A 22,415-nucleotide genomic window follows, 5' to 3' on the forward strand; every position below is an offset into this window, starting at 1 on the left:
AAAAACATATTCTAATAGACATTATCTCATCTTATCTCTCTCTTAAAGATGGCTTCCTTTCTTGTTGGATGTCATCAGTTAAAGTCTAATTTCTTGGCACTATCCCACAGATGCTGGAGAATAATTGCTGTCGCTGAGTTACTCGTCTTGGGCTGACAGATCCTTGTCCTCCACCTGCTTTCTTCTTTTTGTTATGCTCTGGTTGTCTTTGTTTTCCGTTTCAAGTTTGATGTCAAATTGTTTCTTTTCACTTGAACGACAGTGTTTTTCTAAAATGAAACTGTTTTTAGCATCTCTCTTTCTTTCTTTTTTTCAATAAATGTGTTAAATTAAGAACGGGCACGCGGCAGTATGCTGATTGCAGCACTAACCTATACACGGTGGTAAGAACAAAACTGGCTCGTTCCCATGTATCATAAATATGACTGTAATTTTGCATTTGTACCGATCAGGACAAGAACATGTATATGCACATAAGTGAATGAGGCCCATTGTGTGTCAACCCCAGTTCTGAATCCACACCTTTTTCAATGCTGCATCTGTCAGTTTGTCCTGGTTGCCCACATGCACCTTCACCAGAAGAGGGCAGTGTGTAGCCAAAGCACACAAAGAAATGTCACCCAGCTGCTTGCAGCGGTAGGCGGTATATTTCTGCAAGCCAGGACACTGTGAAGCCAGGGAGGACACGCCGTGGTCATGGACCGCCCTGCAATCCGAGATGTTAATCTCAGTCACATTCTGCCTCCGAGAAGCTATTTTCACCAGAAGATCATCATTTACCTGCAGAGCAAGATAACATAAAAAGACACAATAATCAGCACAGAAATCAAAGTTTCCTGTTCTTTCTGACTTTTTTGTAGACAACTGTGTCTCTTACTTGTTGTAGGCCACTGAGGTCGATTTGCTTCCAGAACTGGAAGTCCAAGCAGAGGTCCCTCCAGTACTTACAAACCAGAGAGGCACAAAGACAGCGCTCCTTTACTGTCAGGTGAGACAGCACCTGTGAGGGGAAAAAAAGGGTGTTTTCAGTCCCTTAAAAGCCATCAGACAACAATTCAGTTTTCCAGTGTCTTTGTCTGCACCAAACCATATGAAAACATTAAATAAAAAACTTCTTCTGACCTTAAGAAGGATGGAGGAAGGCAGATGATTGATACTCAAGTGATCAGCAGCTTCAGAACTTCTTGCCTGGCAGTCGTCATAGTTATGTGCGCAGGGCGGGGACGAGTCAGAACTGTGGGGCAAATCGGCGTGAAGACCCAACCCACAGCAGCCATCAGCAGGTGAGGAAGAAGAGGAAGCGGAGGAGGAAGAGGAGGAGGGAAGCGGGCAAAGGGGAAGGTGGCAATGGCCCGTTTCAGAGTTCGAGGCCGCCTCCCCCCCACCTCCATTCTCCAGCCCTCCATCAGGAGCAGCGAAGGCACAGCGCGGCTGCTTACAAGGGGTGCACCTTTGCACCTCTGAGCACTTCCTCTTACACACCTGCAATCGGACACACACGCACGCGCACACACACACACACACACACACACACACACACACACACACACACACACACACACACACACAGACAGGTCACTTGGAATCAGATTTTCAGGCAAATTTAGTTACAATTACAGAAAGAAATTCATGCTGTTAAATGTAAATAAATATGCAATACAGTTATTTGAAAATTATTAAAAGCCTATATTAATTAGGAATTAATGCTCCGAACCGGATGCCTACCATCTCTGTGTAATCGCTGGTGCAGCCAGGCACAGGCACAGGTATGGGCACAGTCACAGACACACCAGCGGTTCGGAAGAGGGCCGGTGGTGGAATTAGTTTGGCAGGAACAGCTGACAAAAGGCTCCTCCCCTGGCCCTCCCAGATAGCAAGTTCTCTCGGTGACAACAAGAACTTGGAGCAATCCTCCGGAGATGCGAGGGTCGCGTATCGCTCCGCAAGCTTCGTGGCAGCTGACGCTCCGATGCCGACTCCGCCAACACCTGGGACGCTGATTCCCGTGATGCTGTTGTGTCGACACCCGTTGGCCTCAAAGTGGTCGCTCTCGTCGTCGAAACCACCGCTGTTGCCGTGGACAATAAAGCAGAGCATGCAGGGCCCGTGCAGAAAACAGTTCCTCTTCTTCTTCTTCCTGTGATGCAATTTGTGTGTCCTCTTCTTCAGGCGATAACCATTTTTCGAAAAAAGATGGCCCATATAGATGATTCAAGGAAACTCTGGAACAACAAAAAAAAAAAAAGGATTGGTCAAATATATATATATGTTTCAGCACTAACAGGAGGCCGAGCTAAAGGTGACAGAGTGGAAGACGCTCATATTTTCATTGGCAGTGACCAAAATGAACAGGATTACAAATCAGCATATCAGAAGGTCAGCTCAAGTCAAGCAGTTTGGAGGCAAAGTTGGAGAAGCAAGGCTGAGATGGTTTGGACATGTGCAGCACAGGGTTAGTGGATATAATGGACAAAAGATGTTAAATATGTAGCTGCCAGGCAGGAGGAAAAGAGCAAGACCTCAGAGGAGGTTCATGGATGTACTGAAAAAGGCTGTTGTGAGAGCGACAGATGCTAGTTTGTAATGATATGAAAATTCTATGAAAGTTGTAGTGTTAAGACTTGGCATCAAAAAATACGCAATGAAGAAAAAACGATTCAATGAAAAAAGAATTTGATAGTTTCCATCCTCAGTACTACGAATTTATTGTAGTCAGTACATAAACATAGCATAGGTGAATTATTTAGCCCCTGTATGATTAAGAGAACAAAGGATATCCTTTCTTTTGCTTAAAATGACTATTCAAAACATTGTTATATATATATATATATATATATATATATATATATGTCTGATACTTTAATACATTTTTATGAGTAAAGATGTATTTCATCAATTAAGAGAAAATGTCTTTTTGCTAACAATGTTTTGCCCCACATAAATAAAATAATACGGGAAAATTGCAGGATCACTAACAGCTATCATTATCATTATCTCCTTTTTTAATGAGGCTTTTTTTCGTGCTTTATTAAGCCTGTCATTAGCTGCTTTAATGTTCCTCTTTTCCCTAAAGGAAGAGTCAACATGAACCTTTAGTAGGAAAATCTAATGGCCATCCTTCAATATTTTCAAGGCTGTTTTTTATAGCTGCAGTGAAAGAATGCTCAAGAAAAGATGGGAACTTTACAAGATAACGCTAGAGTTGTCTGACACACACACACGGGGTGGAGAGTGAGATTAACTTAATCTGGAAGGGTGTATTTGTGATCGTGGTGGGCTCGTGTAAATAATGGCACAGATTTCCACACAAAAAGAAAAGAAAAATCTGAGCCTGATCCTGTATGTCAACAACAATCAGGACAGTCAATCATGGACAAGACTGACAGCAACCACATGTGTCATTAAACTCAGCACCGGAGAGCCCAACAACACAGTACTGCAATGAAATACTGATGTTATTTGTTAAAAACACTCACAATTTAAGAGTAAAACCTAAATCTCAGCACAGCACACAACAAAGAGCAGCAAGCTTTGCAGCCGTGCTTGCCTACGATGGAAAAGATTCATGCGTGGATGCTGTGCATAACTTGAAAAATGTTTTGGGGGTTTGGGGTTGTTTTTGTTTTGTTTGTTTTTTAATGATCCACATTTGTTGAGGACGTGAAAAATCTCGTCGGATAACTGCAGCAGTGCAGCACCGGTTGATGGCTGCTGAATCAAAACACAGAGATGTAAACAGTGAACAGGTGGTCATTTGTTTAGCATGTAGAAAAGCCAATGCAGACTTAACGTGACACCTGCGGTTTGCCTGGAATTGCCGCAGATTTGCCTTCAACATTCACACGAACTTAACGCTGTTTTTGAGGGAAAGAAAGACGCGATTGCTTCGCAGTTTTCTGTCAGGCTAGCCTGCTCCATCCCCAGATGCTAAGTTAGCTATAGCCCCAAAAGCAATCATCTCTCACCACTTCACACGGTGCTCCCACACTCCGCACTGCGCTCGCATAATACTGCTAAGCTCCACGGTCAAGATGAACGGTGACGAGCCCCGAAAGGAGAGACAAGGGCTTAGGAAAAACGGCCACTAAATCGCCGTTCTGCTCTTCCAAAACAGTAGCAGCTCTGGTTGTACCTCTGCTGCTGCTGCTCTTGAGGACAGCACTTCCGCACCGAGAGGGCAGCGAGAAGGAAGCCGACGAGGGCGATTCGTAATTCGCCATCAATGAAAATCCTGTTCCCAGGATTTTGGGGATAGAGAAGAACCAAACACTGGATTGATTTTTTTCAACGATAGGTAAATGAAGCTTTGAAAACTGACTTAGAAAACACAGGGTCTAAATATTAAGCTATCTAATGCATACAAATGTGGAATTATAATGGAGTATGGGAATCATTTTGTATCGTGTTTAGATTGTGGAGGTATCGCCACAAGATCATTTAAATTAAAAACAAACTTTTAATTTATTAACCATAGGAAAACTGGACAACCGCCCCAAAATAATCTACTGACAGTGGTTGTTACAGAAAACACTACCTACCTTATAAATTTCTACTCTTAACACCTTTATTCTTGCAGTTACTTTATTTACTGGTCTTCCTCTTCCCTGACAGCTACACATTTAGCACCTTTTGTCCAGTATATCCACTACCGCTCCTCTTCAAATGTCCAAACCACCTCAGCCTTGCCTCTCTAAATCATCAAGCACTGGATATGAGCAGTCCCTCTGGTGCACTAATTTCTAATCCTGTCCATTCTGGTCACTCCCAACAAATAATCAGATTTTATTCGTGAACATAATAGTTGATATTGTGTCTACACACGCTGTATATTATGCGAATTTAAAATAATGAATCCAACATAAAACAAGCATAAAATATACACATACTGCCAAAATACATCAAAGTTAATCAGAATGAACTCATTGTTTGTATCTTAAACGTTTCATGCATTAAACACTTCAAGTCTAGACCACCAAGCAGTATTAGACTAAAGTATGAAATGTAAAACTTAAAAGTCACAAATAGGATAAAATGTATAGTTGTATGTAACTTAACTGGGTTTTCTGCAGTAACTACAGTATATTGCAGCCAACTTGGTCTTGCGAGGAGCTAAAAAAAACACTTTGGGGAGAGAGAATCAGGGCATAAAATTATAATTTATAAACATAACACAAGATGAGAGACTGTTAACGACAATATACATAGCACATGTAATTTTCTACAGTACCGAACTGTACAGTATGTCTACTCTGTATATATTTAATATACACAGAGAGATATATAATAATCTGGATGTAAAGTTCAAACTGTATTTCATTGTAAATTCCCATGGCAATGTTCTTCTTATTCTTAAATTTTATTGGCGGTTGGCAAACAACTGATTGGTGCATTACCGCCACCACTAGTATGGAGTGTGGACTGAAATGACGCCCCCACCCCCAAAACAAACAAACAAACAATCAAACAAACAAACAAACAAACAAAAAACCTCAAAGCCTTTCAAACACTCTTCCCGCTTTAAAAAACCGAAATAAAGCCTGTTAACTCCTACTTCCAGAATCCTTTTGCAATAGGTCAACCAGATCCAGTTTCATATTCATATTAATGAGGTTTTGGTTTAATTGTCTCCTCTCCACCTGATATTTCAGACAGTGCAATATCACATGCTCTATAGTTTCTGTTTCTCCACAGAAGGCACATTTCCCCGTATTATGTTTCCCAATCAAGAATAATGTAGCATTTAACCCAGTATGTCCAAATCTCAATCTCTATGACCATCTCCTCTCTCCTGCTCCTTCCAGTGGTTCTCATTTCTCCTACCCCCCTTTGTATTGTATACAACCATCGTCCTCTCCTTTCCTCCTCCTACTGCTTTTGCCAACTACTCCTCATTTCTTGCCTTATGATACTCTTCACTTCAGCTTGACCAAAACTAACAGCCATGTCAACTGTCCCATGTCTTGTGGCTTCCTTCGCCGCTCTGTCTGCCATTTCATTCCCCATTATTCCATAATGGGCTGGAATCCATAGAAACACAACTGTAAGACCCATCATGTTTATTCTGAAAAGTGTTTGCGGAATTTCTGCTAGAGTATCTGCTCTCGCATCTGAGCGACTACACTGTAAACAATAGCTTTTAATGGCCTCATATCCATGGCAATGTTGTTCACTGAGCTGAAATAGGCTATATATAAATAAATGTTGCCTAACTGTTATTGTGAAGTCAGAGCGCGCGCGCACTGACGCACCGGTCAGTTTCTGTTTTGTATTGCCTTATTTATACAACTAAATCCGGAGATTAAGATAATATTAACCAATGTTTAACCAATGAATATGTGTTCACCGTCTCTCTTCGTTCTCCTGGAGAGAGAGAGAGAGAGAGAGAGAGAGAGAGCGAGAGAGAGCGCGCGCGAGCATATGGGCGTGAATTTTCCAGGCACCAGCTCCTCCAGGCTGAATTGCAACTCCCAAAATAGCAGCACTGCGAATTCTGGATCCTCTGAGAAAAAAAAAATGGCTGAAGTAGTTTCACCAATAACTCGACAAGTAACTAAAGGAAGCCAGGAAAATGTGACCTGTTTTGTGAATATTAATCTCAGAGACGTCGAAGACTGTTTAATTTACGACCGGCATGGAGTTTCTCTTCCGTTCAAGACCCTATACCAAGACAGGAAATCGGTCATAATTTTTGTGCGGGTAGGGAAAACTTCATTTGGCTTAACTTTGCTGATGAGTTATGGGTTCGCATAGGCACCCTACCTTAAGTTGCGTTTTTAACTGGGTCTTGATAGGCTTCAAAGTAGGTGAGCCTAAGTGTAGCTGGCCAGATGCTCCAAGAATTTCCTGTGGTGTGTTGGAAATGGACGAATGAAGAGATCGTTCTTCATAGGTGAAGACAGAGGGATAAATGTTATGGCGCAAGATGTGAATTTTTAAATGCAGTGATCTCTCTCATCACTACAGACTTTTAACATGTTATGTAATATGTGTCCCTGCAGAATTTCTTGTGCTACAGCTGTAAAGAGTATGCTGATGATTTGGGAAAAATACCCAGAGAAGTACTGGAGGTAAGTTCTGTTTAGTAAGGACCATTGCACTAGAGGCTGTCAAAACAAAGAGCACAGCTGCAACACTGGCAGCAAAGGTGCTCAGTTGTAGCAATAGGAGGTCTGATGAGTATTAACATAAATAATTGATCATGAGAAATCCAAAATTCCATGTGTGTTGTTGCAGGATGCTGAAATTAGACTGGTCGTGATAGGTCAGTCCGCTTATCATCACATAAAGGTAATTATTTTGTTATATATATACACCCACTGGACACTTGTTCAGCTGCTTGTTAAAGCAAATATCTGATCAGCCAACCACATGGCAGCAACTCAGTGCATTTATGCATGCAGACATGGTCAAAACAACTCGCTGAAGTTTTGAAGAAAGGTGATTTAATTGAGTCTGGTTTTGACATGTGGCCGCTCTATTGGAATTCTGCCACAGTGCCATCTCTAAGGTTTACAGAGAATGGTCGAGAAAAAAAAGGGGGAAATATCCAGTGAGCACCAGTTGTCTGTGTGAAAAGTAAGAGGAGAATGTCCAGACTGCTTCGAGCTGATAAGAAGGCACGGGTAACTGAAATAACCACTTGTTACAACCAAAATATGCAAAAGACCACACCTAGAGCCACTCCTGTCAGCTAAGTACAGGAAACTGAGGCTGCAGTTTGCACAGGCTCAACAAAATCGGGCAATAGAGGTTTGAAAAAAAGCATTCTGGTCTCATGAGTCTCCAATTCTACTTCTACATTCAGATGATAGGATCTGAAGTAAAAAAAAAGAATGAAAGTGTGGATTGATTCTGAACTGTTCAGGCTGCTGGTGGTATAATGGTGGAAGGCATATTTTCTTGGTACACCTTGGGCCACTTGGAACCAATTGAGTGTGATTTTAAACTCCGCAGCCTTCCCGAGTATTGATCTTGACCACGTCCATCCCTTTCTGACTACAGTATTCGCATCTTCTGATGGCTATTTCCAGCAGGATTACACATCAAAAAGCTCAGATAATCAAAACTAGTTCAAGGAACAAGAGAAAGAATTCACTATTCACTATATAAGAATTTCCACTACTGCAATCCAGTAGAACGTCTTTGGCATGATGGATGTGCAGCCATCAAAGCTGCACCAACTGTGTGATGCTATCAATTCAATATGAACCAAAATCTCTGTTGAATGTATGCCACAAAGAATTAAGGTCTAACTTTTGCAAGGTGTACCTATTACAGTGTCTGATGAGTGTATATAAATATCACAGCAGGCACTATAGTTTTCCAGACAAATGTACTCTTTCTTCTTGTTCTGTCATGTAGTCGTTCTGCTTGCTCACGGAGTATCCTTATGAAATATATGTGGACCCAGAGAGGCGCATTTACCAAAAGCTGGGGATGAAGAGAGAGGAGACATTCACAGACTCTGGTATGCAAAAACACTGTTGGAGTGTATAAGTAAGCTTATTTTGAGATGATAATGAAACTTTGTCTTTGTATCTGTGTTTGTGAACTCAGCACAGCCTAGTCCCCATGTGAAGTCTGGCGTTTTTATGGGCCAAATCAAGACTATATGGAGAGCCATGACTAGTCCTGCCTTTGATTTTCAGGGTGACCTACATCAACAAGGTGGAGCCATCATTGCAGGACCTGGTAAGTTGGTCTCTCTCTATATATAATGTCATGTGTTAATGTTGCCACTGCATTATATCTTATATTTTTTTTCTTCACACTCACTGTTTTCTCCCTCTCTACAGGCTCCAAAGTCCATTTTTCCCATCTTGACATGAACCGCCTGGACCACATGCCCATCAACTGGCTCCTTCAGCTTGCAGGAGCTCAGAAAACGATTGACTTCAGCGATAAGCCGAAAATCATTCACATCTAGTTAGGTGCCTGCCTGAAAGTTTCATCCCACGTCACTGCTGTAATCACACATGGAGTGTATATACAATCAGCTTCAAACTCTAAGACGACTAAATGAGTTTCTGTTGCTTCTGTTGTGCATTTGAACTCAACTTGATTGACAAATAGTACATTACAATGACTTTATCAGCTTAACACACACCTCTCTCCTCTTCCCTCAACTGTCTTGGCTTTAATAACATCACTCAAACTGAAAGTGCATGCGGCAAGTTTGTGCAAAAACCGATAAGGCATGTTTTCCTGGCATGATCTGAAAGTGTTCCAAATATCTTCTTGAGAAATCAGTGAATGCTTGGCCTTTGCAGTGTCCCCTTTAAATGTTTAGCAGGGCTGAGGTCCAATGACTGTGGAGGAAAAAGTCAATGTCAGCCAACACTCTTTTTTTGTAGTCTTATATAGTTTTCAAGAAGTTCTTGCAAAACTTTGACAAATAAGACAACACGTCTAATTTGTCATTCTCTTTGTCCAACTCTATAGACAACCCTCCCAGAACTGAATATTTATGTTCTGTTTGTCTTCTTAAATACACCATTATGTTACAGACAGAAATCTCTAACTTGGATTCATCATTACATTGATTCCCCCCCCCCCCCCCCCCCCCCCCCAGTGGTCTACTGTTAAGTTACATTACTGTTGAGGATAGACAAATTGCAGCAAGAAGAGTTTTATCCGTAACAAATATTTCAGTCCCAGCATGCCCAAGTATGTTATTTATTTCAAGGCTAGACACTGACCTGACCAAATGACCAAAAACCTGGGAGAGGTTAGAATCACTGGCCTTGCAAATAGTACAGTTTCATTAAAAAATGCACTACTGGCATTGTCCAGTGTCTCCAATCACATGTCAAGAGCTGATGATGGTTGTTCTTGATGCAGGAGGATTTTCTCTGTTTTCAGTCTGTGGTCTGAAACAGCAGTAAACCCTTATATTCCAGTGTGTTTTGTGGTATAATTATGTGCCTGTTTTGTAGTGATAAGACTGAATAGCAGCTGTTGCACTGATTTTACTACCTTGTCACATTCCCATTGCAATCTGCAAAGTTTATTATATTGTAAATAAAGACATTTTTTTTGTTATTTATTGGCTGCCATATATGCTCTACAGTGCAAGGCCAGAGCACGGTTGCATTCAAATAGGAAAAACTCTGGCATCAAGGACTACATTTCCAATATGTTATCTATTGGTACAGCACCAGCTGCTGCAGCTGAACGGTGAAGGGTGGGCATTGGACATCTAATCCCGATACGTCACTTGCAGGGGATTCAGAAAGCAGAAACCTGCCCCTGTTCACAGACGTCACCACCAGAGAGGTTGGAACGGGTAACTGGAAGCACGCAGACACAGGCAGACCATCGGGGGCGAGACATGACATATTAGCGCGTCGACAACACGAGGACAAGCCGCCGCACTGTGAAGCGCAGGGGTGTCTGTCGCTGCTGCACGGGAATGTCCAGCAGCCCTGAGGAGAAAAAATGAAGCGCAAGAGCGAAAGGAGGCGAGCCGAGTCGAGGAAAAAGCGCTGTGCAGCTCACAGCAGCTCAGAGGCGGAGCCAAACTCTGATATTTACATTGAGATAACAGGTAAGGGGGTCTGCAGAATGCACCCGGTCAACTTTGCGCACAGTTGGCAAATGCACGAAAGCGCGCACTACAGGCGAAACCCCCCCAAAAATGTCGTGCACTGACCATTGTGTGTGAACGTCTTTGATTTTTTCCCTGCTTTTGTCCTCTCATGGCGACACCGTCTGTCCCTTTAATGTTATTACAGCGGGTTTTGCCTCGATTTACCTTAGCTCCGTGCACATGAAACCTCCAACAATGAGCAGTTTTACTCGGGTATTTAATTTCAGAGCAGGGAATTGCGGCAGAGTTGCACCTTTTTGTTTTATGAAGTCGGTGTGAGGTGCGAGTGCATACTTAGAGGTGGTTTGCTGTATCAATGTCATAAATATCACAGTCAACCCACTGTCAGTTCCATTTATGTTTTATTTTCATATCTTTATGGCGTTTCCTGGTTCCCACATCCTCGGTGAGCTGAAAGAGGGGAGGTTCGTCGAAGTAGAAATCACAAATCTGACTGGCTAAGAGATCGTCCTAGCAACCGCTTGGGCAACGATCCCAGGGCCTATCATGTGTCTAATATCAAGAACTTTAAACTGAACTAGGCGGGGCAGAGCCTGACGTACGCGTTTGTCTACCAATCACGTAGTCCTCTGCATCTCTTGCAGCCAATAGCGTCCCGAGAACCGCCTCAGGGGAGGGGTCGCGCAGAGCTCATTTTTAGCAGAGTACGCACTTAGACACGAAACTCTCCGTCCTTCCCTCTTCTGCAAGTGACTTTCTCCACTTTAAAAGACTAAAGAAACCTTCCTTATCCCTTTTAAATTTACATTTTGCCACTTTAAACTTAACTATTCGCGTTTTATTTTTATTTTTTTTTACCTAGCATGCGAAAGTCTCAGTGAAGAAAGTCACCCCGTGTGTTTCTGTATAAAAACGTCATGTTCAAAACAGTTTGCAAGATGACCGCGGACGATGTTTCGTCAGTGTGCATTGAGTTCATCAAAGGTAAGTCGCGAGAAAAAATACTTTTAAGAAGTATTAGACGAAGAGAGTTTTTTTAATAATCAGCAGCATGCATGTGTTTACATGACAAAAAACAAGTAACTGCCTTTATTTTAATGTTGTCCCCTCCCTCTTCCCCTGTCGTGTTCCTCCAGATCAACTGTATTTTGCCATACTTCAGCAAAAGATCAAGAGCACAGCTGAAAGACACTGTTTCTGCATCGATGAAGAACTGGCATATGAGAAGTGAGTAGTCATACTCACCACTTACTTGGATTACTAGTTTCCATATCGTGTGTGTCCCCTTTCTTTCTTTCTTTCTTCCTTTCTCTCCTTTTGGTCTGAGTGCCATAAAATAGGCACACCTCATGTTATCAAATGCTGATCTTTAACAGTAGGGTTTGTGTGAGTAGATGTGTACATAACTTGCCCCTTACTGTGATGTTACGCAATGTCATGGTGCATTGCAAAAGATATTCAACTTCAAAGCCAGTGGAAGAGGTTCCACTACTTGCTATTTTAGCAACATCAGGGCTTTTAAAGGATGGCTCACTAGGACAGGACTGACCTTTTAAAGTTTATGCTAGTGTTACAAAAAGACCTGGTGCTTGCAGCTTTTTGTCCTGTTCTGATTGACCCATGATGTTTCTAAATATAGCCTTTACTCTGTCAGTGTTTTTACAGTGTGAATCTTGGGTAGCCGATTCTGTCTAGTGAAACTTCCCTAGAGATGATAGCTGGCTGCATAAATAGCCACTGACACACTCTTTGTTCTCTGCTTTCTCTCTCTCCCTCTCTTAGCTTCTATGCGGACTTTGGTCCCCTTAACCTGGCCATGTTTTATCGCTTCTGCTGCAAGCTGACAAAGAAGCTCAAGGTAAAGTAAACTGATGCTCTTAATTTGCAGTTCCTGTAAGGGGGGTTCAATCAATAGCTTTTTATACCTACAGTAGGTAAACAAAGTAAAGTAGTGTTTGGGCTTTTATGTAATACAGTCAGCTGTCTTATTGTTTAATCTATGTACCTAATAGTGCAAACATGTTTGCGTTATTGCTTTGTGCTGAGACAGTTTACGTGTATTTGCATGTGAGCTAGAAAAGATGCTGATCACAGGCTGGGGCAGCTGAGCTCCTGTGCATGATTGATTTATTGATGGTTGTCCAGCCTTTTCAATTTAAGATATCTTTGCTTGTTGATCCTTGGTAGACCTAATGAATAACTTTTCAGTTATACAGGTAATCATTTTTTTTTGTCACTCAAATAAATAAAGAATCACCTGTAATTTCATGTTGTTAATGTATTTGTGCAGTCCATTACACTCTCAAGGAAGAAGATCATATTTTATACATGTGGAGATCAGAAGAAGCAAGCCAATGCTGCCTATCTAATAGGCTCATATGCAGTAAGTTGTTTGCAAACATGTGTATTACAAATAACTTATGGACTTGTGCTGTGCCTAATGTAACAGAAATTATATTAGCATGTAATACATATGGCATTTGCTGATTGCACATTTGTATTTATAGGTAATGCATCTAAATATGTTGCCAGAGGAGGCCTACAGTCTGCTGATGTCAAGAAATTCATCATATATTCCATTCAGGTAACAGTTTGCAACACAATTTTTACTCAGACTAATTTAATAATAACAGTTTTAACTGCCATTCGCATTTTAATTTGATTTTCAAGTGTCTCTGACTGAAAGTATAAGTTTCTGGTTTCAGCCTCTCTTCATTAATCAAGGAGACTGTTAAGTGATAAGAGGAGCTGGGTGGGAGGGTTAAACTATACTGATTAAAGGAAAATGATAATAGATTAATTTCTATTCTAGTTATTGTTTTTTCTTAAAGGGGACCTATTAAGCTAAATTTCCAGTTCCAGGTTTCTCTTACTGGACTTTACTAGAGTTTCTCTGCACCATTCACAAATTAAAATAACACTTAGTTATAAATAGCGGACATTGGTGCAAGCTTGTAAAAAAATTTAGCTCATTTTAGCTCCGCCTTTGAGCTAAATTTCTTCTGATTGGCTTACCTCAAAAGCATGTTATCATATCATTATAACTATCCAAAAAGAAGTAAAACATATTGGAAACCAAGGTTATAGAGCAGTCAGAAGCTTAAATTCACATAGGTTTCCTGCAGACATTGTTTAATATAAGCATCCACCATTGTAACAACATGTGTTTAACAGAAAATTTGAAATCATAATAGGTCCACTTTAACATACCTCAATGAAATTGCACAGCAAATTAAATATTGGAGCACTGTTTAGCCCCAACTACAACACAAGATTAAAGCACAATGCTACTGTGGCTCATCAGAATTATGACAGGGACCTTTAAGAGGAGGGGTCACACATGCTTTTTGAGAGGGAAAGAGAGAAAGAGTTCAGAATAAGAAGAAGTGATATCATATTCAGTGTTTAAATGAATATGAAATCCCATGTATGTTGTGCAGAACCTTAAATATGTTTTATATTTTACAGAGATGCTTCATTTGGAACCTGCATGTACAATCTGAACATCCTAGACTGTCTTCGTGGTGTGCACAAAGTATGTCATTTAAAGAATGAATTCCTTTTCTTTGTTGTATTAACACACCCTAACAAAATGACTTTCAATTCAACGCTCCGCTAGGCTTTGCATTATGGCTGGCTCGACTTCTCTAACTTTGATGTGGAAGAATATGAGCACTATGAGAGAGCAGAAAATGGAGACTTGAACTGGATCATTCCAGGAAAGTTCCTTGCATTCAGTGGGCCGCATCCAAAAAGCAAAATAGAGAATGGTAATTAAAGTACATTACAGGACTATGTCTCACCACATTTTAACACATCCTGAACTCACAAGAATGTTTTCCTTTCTTATTTTAGGGTACCCTTTGCACGCTCCTGAGGCCTACATCCCATACTTCAGGAAGCACAACATCACTACCATCATCAGACTCAACAAGAAGATGTATGATGCCCGACGTTTTACAGACTCTGGGTTTGAACATCAGGACCTCTTCTTTGTGGATGGAAGCACACCGAATGATTCTATTGTTAGGACGTTTCTCAACATCTGTGAGAACGCTGAAGGAGCCATTGCAGTCCACTGTAAAGGTAGGTTTTTTTTGGTGCAAGACGTACTTGTAGCTACATAAACCTTGCTCGGTTTCCTGTTTACGGCACAATTTCAATGCACACTACTTTTCTTTTGTTTTAGCTGGGCTAGGAAGGACTGGTACTCTGATTGCCTGCTATATGATGAAACATTACCGCCTAACTGCAGCAGAGGCCATCGCTTGGATACGGATCTGCCGACCAGGGTCCATCATTGGACCTCAGCAGAACTTTGTTGAAGAGTAAGTGTTCACTAGAGCAGGACTTTCAAAATGTCACATTTTAAAAAATCTTTAAATACTTTCAAAGTATTTTGTATTGATACATATCTGAGATTAAACTAGATAAATTAACCACAGTTTAAGTTTTATAGCTGTGGTTTGAAACAACACTGTTTCAGGCAACAAATTATTAGATGATGAAAAATCTTAAAGTCATGTGATTTTTGGTTTGGCAAGAAAATCATTGTGTGGTTTGTGTATCAGGAAGCAGAACAGTCTGTGGGCAGAAGGAGATGTTTTCCGCGAGAAGATGCTGAATGAACGTGAGAATGGTAAGATGGCTGTAACCAGGATCCTATCTGGAGTGGATGACATAACCATCAATGGGAGCAACAAGAACAGAGGATCCAAGAAAGAAGAGATGGAAATGGTGAGTTTGAAACTAAAGTCTTAAGTCTTTCATTCTAATAATTCATTCTGCTCATTGTTTTTCTCTTTTTTTTGCAGTACAATGATGAAGAGGAGAGAAATGGCCTAACACAGGGTGATAAATTACGAGCTCTTAAGAGCAAGAGGCAGGCCAGATCATCTTCGGGTTCACTATCGTAAGTATCCAGGCAGCCTGCAAGCCTCATCATGCATCACACCATTGTGCTGTAGTACAGTAAAATGAGCGAATCAGTCCCTTGGATCATTACATGTATACAGTAGTGTTTTTCAAAGCATAAAAAAGATGACCAGGAAGTGACCATGTAGGATTTCTTTGGTTACATTTATCATTTCGTTGGGTAAGCTTTCTGTCTTCCTCAGTAACTTCTTCCAGGTAGTCCGCTTTGGGAGTCGGGTTTGAGGATTTGGCAGGGCTGCCCTCATTTAACCATGCCATACAATTTCATCCTAATACTGTACTTTAAACCATTTGGAATATCTGCATTATTTTAATAACCATGTTTCTTTTTTCAAATTTCATCTCATATGGATAGAGTATAATAAAGTCATCCTATTACCATGTGTAATCAGTGAGGATAAACAATAAGATGAGAAAGTGGTAGCCCAGATACTTAGGCTCAAAGTGACACAGTTGTTTGCAGGGTTGGATTTTAGTTATCTGATATACACTTTTCCAGGAAAAACTGTTTTGTGGGTTGAATTTAGAAAGGCATGAACAATGTGGAAGCTAAAGATGATAGCTCTATGAAAATCTTTTGCTAAAGTGCTGATGGTGTGTAAGCTGTGTTCTTTGGTCAGAAGCTTAAAAAAGTTCAGTTTGGACAAAAGCATATGTAAGCCAAGTCAATATAAAGCTTATCTGTCACTAGGTTATCATGAAATCAGTGTAACTAGGTCACTCATTCAAGTCAACAGAAAGTTTTTCTATAGATAAACTTTGTAGCTGAGACAACAAATATTGATTAGCTTTTCTAATTCTTTGAAAAAAGAAGAAAGAAAGAAAAAAAGAAACAATCAGCCGTATTTGGACAACTATGACGTGAGCTTCCCGCTCTATGCCAGTGGGGGGTGCTAAAGTGCAAAACCTAACCCTCTACTGAACAACAACGTCATTAAAAGATTATTAAAATTTCCTCTATTGTTGTTTTTCTGCCCAAGTCCACATCATTTGTGTCCATATAATTCAAAGCTGTGGAAGGTTGGTCAGTATGGCAGAGTATGGTTGACCGGCCTCTGCCAATGTACCCATATGGCTTTGGCTTTTGTTGTCCCATGTCAGGCAGGTGGTAGTGTTCTGCTGCAGCCTCATGGGCACGGTGTGGCCGATGTGTTGCCTGCCGTTCAAAAGATAGCAGAGAGAGGCAGAGAAAGAGTTGGGGAGAGGAAAAACAGAGAGAGGATGTGAGGTTTTGTACGTTGGAGGTAAGTGCACGTCAGTTCCTTTCTAGCCGACATCCTCTTCCTGTTTAAAAAAATATATATTGGTAAGCCAGCGAATGGTGTGACAGATTTGAAGTTGTCCTTTTTTTTTTTTTCTCTCTCTTCCTTTTCTTTTCTTTTGATGACTGGTGTGAAGAGGTTATGCACTTAGTGGATGCATTACATTTACACGCCTTTCATTATCTGCCTCATGGACACACCGAGCTGTTCTGCTTTGATATCAAGGCATATCTGTGGTATCCTCTGAGTCACAATAAAAGCTCTCAAGTTAACAGCACCAATTATTCAACCAATCACGGTTTTAAATAAGATCGGGATTAGTTGAATTCAATGTTTTATTGCTTTGCTTGCACGACTGACTTGGCTCACATCAAGATAAAGTCTGAATCAGGGAAGCTTTGACCTTGTTCTCATCTGCAGTACGTAATTCCTCATTGCTTGGTAAAGTAGTGAATTTGCCAGCTGATTCATTAATGTTTAGGTGTAAATTGGCAGTAGTTCTTTGGTACTGGACTAAGCTATGATTTCGAGTGTTTTGTGAGTTTAATTAGTGTCTTTAAATTCTGTTATTTGGATAGTAAAATCCTCCAGATCCTCGTTATCACATAAAGCATTAGAAAAACATTGTGGGCTAGGGGCTATGGGCTAGGTAGTTGCACAAAAACAGAGAGTTGAGGCTGAAGGGAGATTTGCTTGCACTACAGGCCATATGCTGCTGCAGGGAATGCATTGCTACACATCTAATGCTCCATTTCCAGCTGAGCATCACCATCTGGCTCCACTGTTTGGTTTATTATGCAACACCAATATGCATGTTAAACTCCAGGGACGATTAGAACGATGACTGTCAGAACTTCTTCACTTTTCTGCCTCTTCACGCATGGCAACAGGCATGAAACCCTTGGACATGCACGCATGCACATGCCTCTGTGTTTGTGTCTAACATGTACTTAATGCTGGGCTGGGATCATTGTCAGTTGCCTGTTGTTTTTCCATTGCTCTTGTGACTGGATCAGTGTATGCATACCATCTGAGCTTTGTTTACTCTTGCAGGAGTCCATCTCTGTTAGCTTCTATTAAAAGTGTGGGACAGAGTTTAGAAATGGGTGCTTAATTCTTGTAGGATCTGACTATTTTTAGATGTTTCTGTTAAACAGAGCCCATCTCCTTCATTGGCAGGCTTATATCAATCACTACAATTTCAGTACCAGGGATACTGTTATCTATTTAATGTCTGTAAATGCTGCCTGGGGTTCTTTTTTTTCCTAGAATCGTGTTTTATTTTCAAGTACTTTTGAGGAGCTTGCGATACAAAAAAACTCACTCCTATATTTATTATAAATATGTAGAACTTAAGTAAAATAAAGTTGTTGTTTTTTTCCTCAAGTAAGTTAACCTACTTTAAACTTCCTACATTAGTTGGGTTCTTTATGGCTGACTGCTTATACAACAGAGCAAGTGATGAACAAAAATATGCTGTTTGGCACTGTTGGATGAAAGGCTCTACAAAAGGTGATTCATCTAATCCAGTCCCAGTGGAAAAGCACAACATCAGAGGCTTTATGTCCTGCCCAGACGTCTCTTGTCTCTCCTTCCTTTTTCCCCCCTTTTTTTCCATTTGCTCTTGTTGTTGGATTTGTCCTCCTTTCAGATGGCTGGTAGCCATGCTGCTCTCCTCCCTGTGTAGCCTTGCCCTGTGGTGGATTGTGTATGGCTTCCCTTCTTCCATCCTGCATTTCTGTATAGACGGGTTAGGATTTCAATGAGTTCTACTGCCCGTCAGCCCCCCCAAAACCTGCCCTGCCCCTCCTTCTGGAGCTCTAACTGAGAATGCTGTAAGTGAGCCCCCAGTCTCTTTTTAATTCCCAACCCGAATCAGAAATTTGTTCAAAATCATCTTACTGTTCCTATATTCTTTCTGCAAATACTGTAAAGTCAAAGCTAATGAGCAGAGCCAGTTTTTAAAAATCTAAAACATCAAAGGCTACTGCCTTGACCTTGTCAGCATTTTTTGTACATGATGATTTGTACCATAAACATTCCCATCACCCCGTCACCTTTACACATCATGCTTTGCTGGTTATTGTGTTGACTTATTCCCAACTGTTAAATTGGCAGACAATTAAGAGCTGTTGATGGAAATGACTAAGACAGATCAAGACTCTCTTTAAGTTTTAGTGCCACCTCCTCGCTTTAACTTAGCTCTACTAATCCTACCTGGCTGCTGAATGCAATAATATTCTGTTCACACGGCTAAAACTGTCACATTAAAAACAAAACATTTTTTCTCATTACCATGCAAACCTTTCCCCTGCTATCCACTCTGAAGTGTAGTTCATTACATATACATATGAAGTTTCACATTTTTTACTGCTATGTTACTTTGTCTTCACAGACAAGAGGAGAATAAGATGCACACCAGATCCTCATCACAGTCCCTGAGGTAAAGTGTACAATGTACACACAAAATGCACACCTACATACACATACTGACATAAAGCAGGGCTTAGACTAATGAATATGTCTCCTCTGCAGCGGAGTCATCTTGCAGGCAAGTTTTCAGAGCTGTAAGACAAGTGTTAGCCCATTGGCTCTATCTGACCAGTCAGACAGCAGGAAAAGGACCAGAACCTCCCTTCCAGCCAATGGAACAGGAGGAAGGTCAGTGGAAGAATTTAAATAACACTTATTTGCCCGAACTGACTTTCCCGGATAGACTTTACATACGTTATACAGTTAAAATTATCCACAAAGGTCAACAATGTTTCAGTTTGGATCATAGACTAGACAGAAAACATTGCTGCAGCTGCAATTTGACATCACCCATAATCTGCAGATAGGACATCATGTATATTCAATATGAAAGTGTTTACCTAGTTGCCCCCTGCTGGCCATTATAAATAATGCGTGTTTAAAGCAGTCTGTAGGTTGTATTTTTAACTTCAGTCATTACATGTGAAATTGTACTGTTGTAATAATAATACATGCTTTGTATTTTAATTCCTCTATGTACCATTGAAACTGAAAAAAAAAAACCAAAAATAGAGAGGCTATAGCCACTCATGAGTGCTTGCTGAGTACATTAACAGCTTCCCTTTTCTCTACCAGCTCCCTGTGCAACACCAGACTGGTCAGGTCCCTAGGCAACTTGCATGTCGTGGCTGGTGGCAAAGACCCAATGTGTTGTGAACCATGTGACAGCCATAGACAGACAGCCAGTGTCACAACCAACTTAGGCTCTCCCATCAGCTTAAGCATGGGACAGGTCCATCTACAGGCAAGCTTCCTTAGATCTTCACAAGCCAAGTGGAGATTTGGACTGCATTTGCACAGGAGCCAAAAATTGCAATATGCAAAAAGAGATATGATCTTTAGTGCCTGTGCAAATTCAGCAAAAATTTCAGAGGCTTGGAATACACGTCGTTTCACTTCAGTTTTCAAAAAAAGGGGTTGTGCCATAATCACATGATGTTCCTAGGCTGGGCTGCATCGCCTACTGAAACAAAACCTGTGATTCATTCAAAAAATGTTTCTTAAAAAAAAAAAGACTGTTTCCACCAACAACAGTTAAGATCTTACAGTTTAGGTAAAAGTGGAAGCATTTGAATGCATTTTTTTTAATGAAGGAATGGATTAATTATAAACAGGTGAATACTTTCATTGAATTTAATTATTCAGTTAATTTAAGCATTAAGTAAAACAAAATGGTACTGCAGATCCTTTCAGTGTAGAGAAATTTGCATTTTTTTCATCATGACAGAAGGCTAATGAGGTTTACATAGAGAAACTAAATACTATTAATAAATATTGTTTTATGAATTTGATGAAGGTGCAACCCAGCTCAGATTCTTTACTCAGATGAACTAACCTTTATATATAACTGGATATTGTCCAGGTCTAACATGTAGTAAATCTGATGGTGCATATGTACCACTATCAGGATGCCAAATTAAATTCCACTTGGCACAATCCCCCTGCTGCTTCATTCAAACATTTTCCCTGCATGTTCTCTGAGAACAGTTTGTTTGAGAGTATGGCTGGCTATAGCTTCTCTAGACTTTGTGCGCCTCACTTCACTCTGCCTTTGGCCTGTTGTTACCACTCTGTAGCCATGTGTGCATTCTTTTCTTGAGCCAATCTTTAATGTTCACCTCCCTTCTTTTCCTCCTTTTACGTTTCATATATGCAACAGACGTACCGTCTCCAGAGGATGTAAAGCTCGCAGCTCTTTGCAATCCATTAGGTTTTCCAGGCTATGGTATCTACCGCTTCACTTTTCTGTCTTGCATTTACTCTAGTATTGTAATGATTTAATCTTAAATAACTCTATTTTTCCCCCTTCTTCTTTGTAGTCACTCCATACCCAAACCTAGAGCTCCTCTACTGCGGTGAGCCTGTGGATCTGGAAAATCTGATACATTACCTTCTATACAGCTGACGTGGGGGGAAGAGACGTTACAGAAACACCACAAATACTTCATTCAAAATTTTATGATTACAAGCCATTTTATCCATAGGACTCTTTTTAAACATAGAATCATGAACTGAACTGCTAGTTTTAATCATTGCCTGGTTGTTTCTACTTAACTGAAGCATGCAGTAGCAGCATCAGATCGAATCATTGTATGAATGTGTGGATCCAGGAGTTTTCCTCCAAAATGAGCACTGTGCAGAACTTATTCTGATAAGGGTTCATGGTGGGAAGTATTTGATAGAATTGGCCTTTAATTTGTCCCGAGTCCCTGATCTTGGGCCTTGCATTGTGTGTTTGCCATGGACATAGTTAAGTCTATTGGCAGTAATTCCATCACAAAATGGTAAATGGCCTGTATTTGTATAGCGCTTTTCTAGTCCCTAAGGACCCCAAAGTGCTTTACACATTCAGTCATCCACCCATTCACACACTGGTGATGGCAAGCTACATTGTAGCCACAGCCACCCTGGGGCGCACTGACAGAGGCGAGGCTGCCGGACACTGGCGCCACCGGGCCCTCTGACCACCACCAGTAGGCAACGGGTGAAGTGTCTTGCCCAAGGACACAACGACAGAGACTGTCCAAGCCGGGGCTCGAACTCTCAACCTTCCGATTACAAGGCGACATGTGCATTTGTACCTCTATTGAATATCTGATGTCTCTTACTTGTGAAGCTTTTCAGCTCCTGTACTTAAACTGTAAATATGTCAACATTTGATATACTCTGTATTTTGTAAATATTTTGTACTGTTAGATCATCCTATAAATGAGTGGGTGGTCCTAACGGGGCCTGGTCTAACTCACCTTCATAATCCATGGAAGACATTTGCTTGAAGCACAGAATCATACTTTTTAATAAATGTATACCCAAGTATGTCTCTGGCTTAGTCCTTTCATTACATGTTTTAAGCACAATTATTATGGTTGTTCCCAGATCCTTTTTTAAACCCCCAGACTGGGTGCCCCTTGCTAACAGTTGGAAAGAGAAGCAGGTAGGTGGAGATGCTGTTCTCAGCTGTAAGACCATATTAAGAATATCCTCCATTATACAAAAAGAAGGCTGGGTGTTTAGAGCAGTCTCATGCCTGACTCTTTGGCTCTACTTCCACAATACTGTCCCATGCGAAAGTTATTTGAAGACCTGTCAACCAGCTGACAAGAAAAATGAGTTTAAATCCTCAGTGATGCATTCAA

General features: G+C 40.8%; 3 protein-coding genes across 14 annotated transcripts in view; 2 read left to right on the plus strand and 1 right to left on the minus strand.

Annotated features, from left to right (window-relative positions):
• Nucleotides 1–4,146, minus strand: part of fbxl17 (F-box and leucine-rich repeat protein 17) — a 225,130-nt gene extending 220,984 nt beyond the window's left edge. Inside the window, exons 1-5 of the mRNA XM_085475747.1 lie at nt 3,966–4,146; nt 1,726–2,222; nt 1,123–1,482; nt 878–1,000; nt 523–780 (exon numbers count right to left, since the gene is read on the minus strand). Coding sequence (XP_085331873.1) covers nt 523–780; nt 878–1,000; nt 1,123–1,482; nt 1,726–2,202 — 1,218 coding nt within the window. The 5' untranslated portion in view covers nt 2,203–2,222; nt 3,966–4,146. The remainder of the gene's footprint in view (nt 1–522; nt 781–877; nt 1,001–1,122; nt 1,483–1,725; nt 2,223–3,965) is intronic.
• Nucleotides 4,147–6,401: 2,255 nt separating this feature from the next.
• Nucleotides 6,402–10,041, plus strand: prxl2c (peroxiredoxin like 2C). Of its 2 annotated transcripts, XM_085475757.1 has the most exons (6): nt 6,402–6,696; nt 6,999–7,067; nt 7,234–7,287; nt 8,362–8,467; nt 8,557–8,691; nt 8,796–10,041. In XM_085475757.1, the coding sequence occupies exons 1-6, from the start codon at nt 6,418–6,420 to the stop codon at nt 8,924–8,926; spliced, it is 774 nt and encodes a 257-aa protein (XP_085331883.1). In that variant the 5' UTR covers nt 6,402–6,417; the 3' UTR covers nt 8,927–10,041. The 2 variants fall into 2 exon arrangements, with proteins under 2 accessions (XP_085331883.1, XP_085331884.1); XM_085475758.1 differs by lacking the exon at nt 7,234–7,287.
• Nucleotides 10,042–10,199: 158 nt separating this feature from the next.
• On the plus strand, nt 10,200–22,095 carry cdc14b (cell division cycle 14B). 11 transcript variants are annotated; one of them, XM_085475750.1, is made up of 17 exons: nt 10,530–10,546; nt 11,412–11,533; nt 11,686–11,776; nt 12,332–12,407; nt 12,840–12,932; nt 13,057–13,133; nt 14,018–14,084; nt 14,169–14,319; nt 14,405–14,635; nt 14,739–14,877; nt 15,121–15,286; nt 15,364–15,461; nt 19,142–19,189; nt 19,282–19,407; nt 19,855–20,023; nt 20,939–21,004; nt 21,099–22,095. In XM_085475750.1, exons 2-16 carry the CDS (start codon nt 11,467–11,469, stop codon nt 20,960–20,962), a joined length of 1,623 nt encoding a protein of 540 aa, XP_085331876.1. In that variant the 5' UTR covers nt 10,530–10,546; nt 11,412–11,466; the 3' UTR covers nt 20,963–21,004; nt 21,099–22,095. The 11 variants fall into 11 exon arrangements, 8 of the variants coding, with proteins under 8 accessions (XP_085331882.1, XP_085331879.1, XP_085331874.1 ...); XM_085475748.1 differs by lacking the exon at nt 11,412–11,533 and having other exon boundaries at nt 10,204–10,546; XM_085475753.1 differs by lacking the exons at nt 11,412–11,533; nt 19,282–19,407 and having other exon boundaries at nt 10,203–10,546.
• Nucleotides 22,096–22,415: the final 320 nt, after the last annotated feature.

This window comes from Copadichromis virginalis, linkage group LG12 (assembly GCF_057382275.1).
Source record: "Copadichromis virginalis isolate Kocher_CV1m ecotype Utaka linkage group LG12, C_Virginalis_male_GT1.1, whole genome shotgun sequence".
In the NCBI taxonomy this organism is placed as follows: Eukaryota; Metazoa; Chordata; class Actinopteri; order Cichliformes; family Cichlidae; genus Copadichromis; species Copadichromis virginalis.

What these genes read in the sequence shown, in the direction of transcription:
- prxl2c (XM_085475757.1), top strand. Translation starts at nt 6,418, where the DNA reads ATGGGCGTGAATTTTCCAGGCACCAGCTCCTCCAGGCTGAATTGCAAC. An exon ending in TACCCAGAGAAGTACTGGAG is followed by an intron (nt 7,068 to 7,233) that starts GTAAGTTCTGTT and finishes GTGTTGTTGCAG; the next exon opens with GATGCTGAAATTAGACTGGT. An exon ending in GGAGACATTCACAGACTCTG is followed by an intron (nt 8,468 to 8,556) that starts GTATGCAAAAAC and finishes TTGTGAACTCAG; the next exon opens with CACAGCCTAGTCCCCATGTG.
- cdc14b (XM_085475748.1), top strand. Translation starts at nt 10,438, where the DNA reads ATGAAGCGCAAGAGCGAAAGGAGGCGAGCCGAGTCGAGGAAAAAGCGC. An exon ending in TATTTACATTGAGATAACAG is followed by an intron (nt 10,547 to 11,685) that starts GTAAGGGGGTCT and finishes GTGTTCCTCCAG; the next exon opens with ATCAACTGTATTTTGCCATA. An exon ending in AAAAAGCAAAATAGAGAATG is followed by an intron (nt 14,320 to 14,404) that starts GTAATTAAAGTA and finishes TTCTTATTTTAG; the next exon opens with GGTACCCTTTGCACGCTCCT.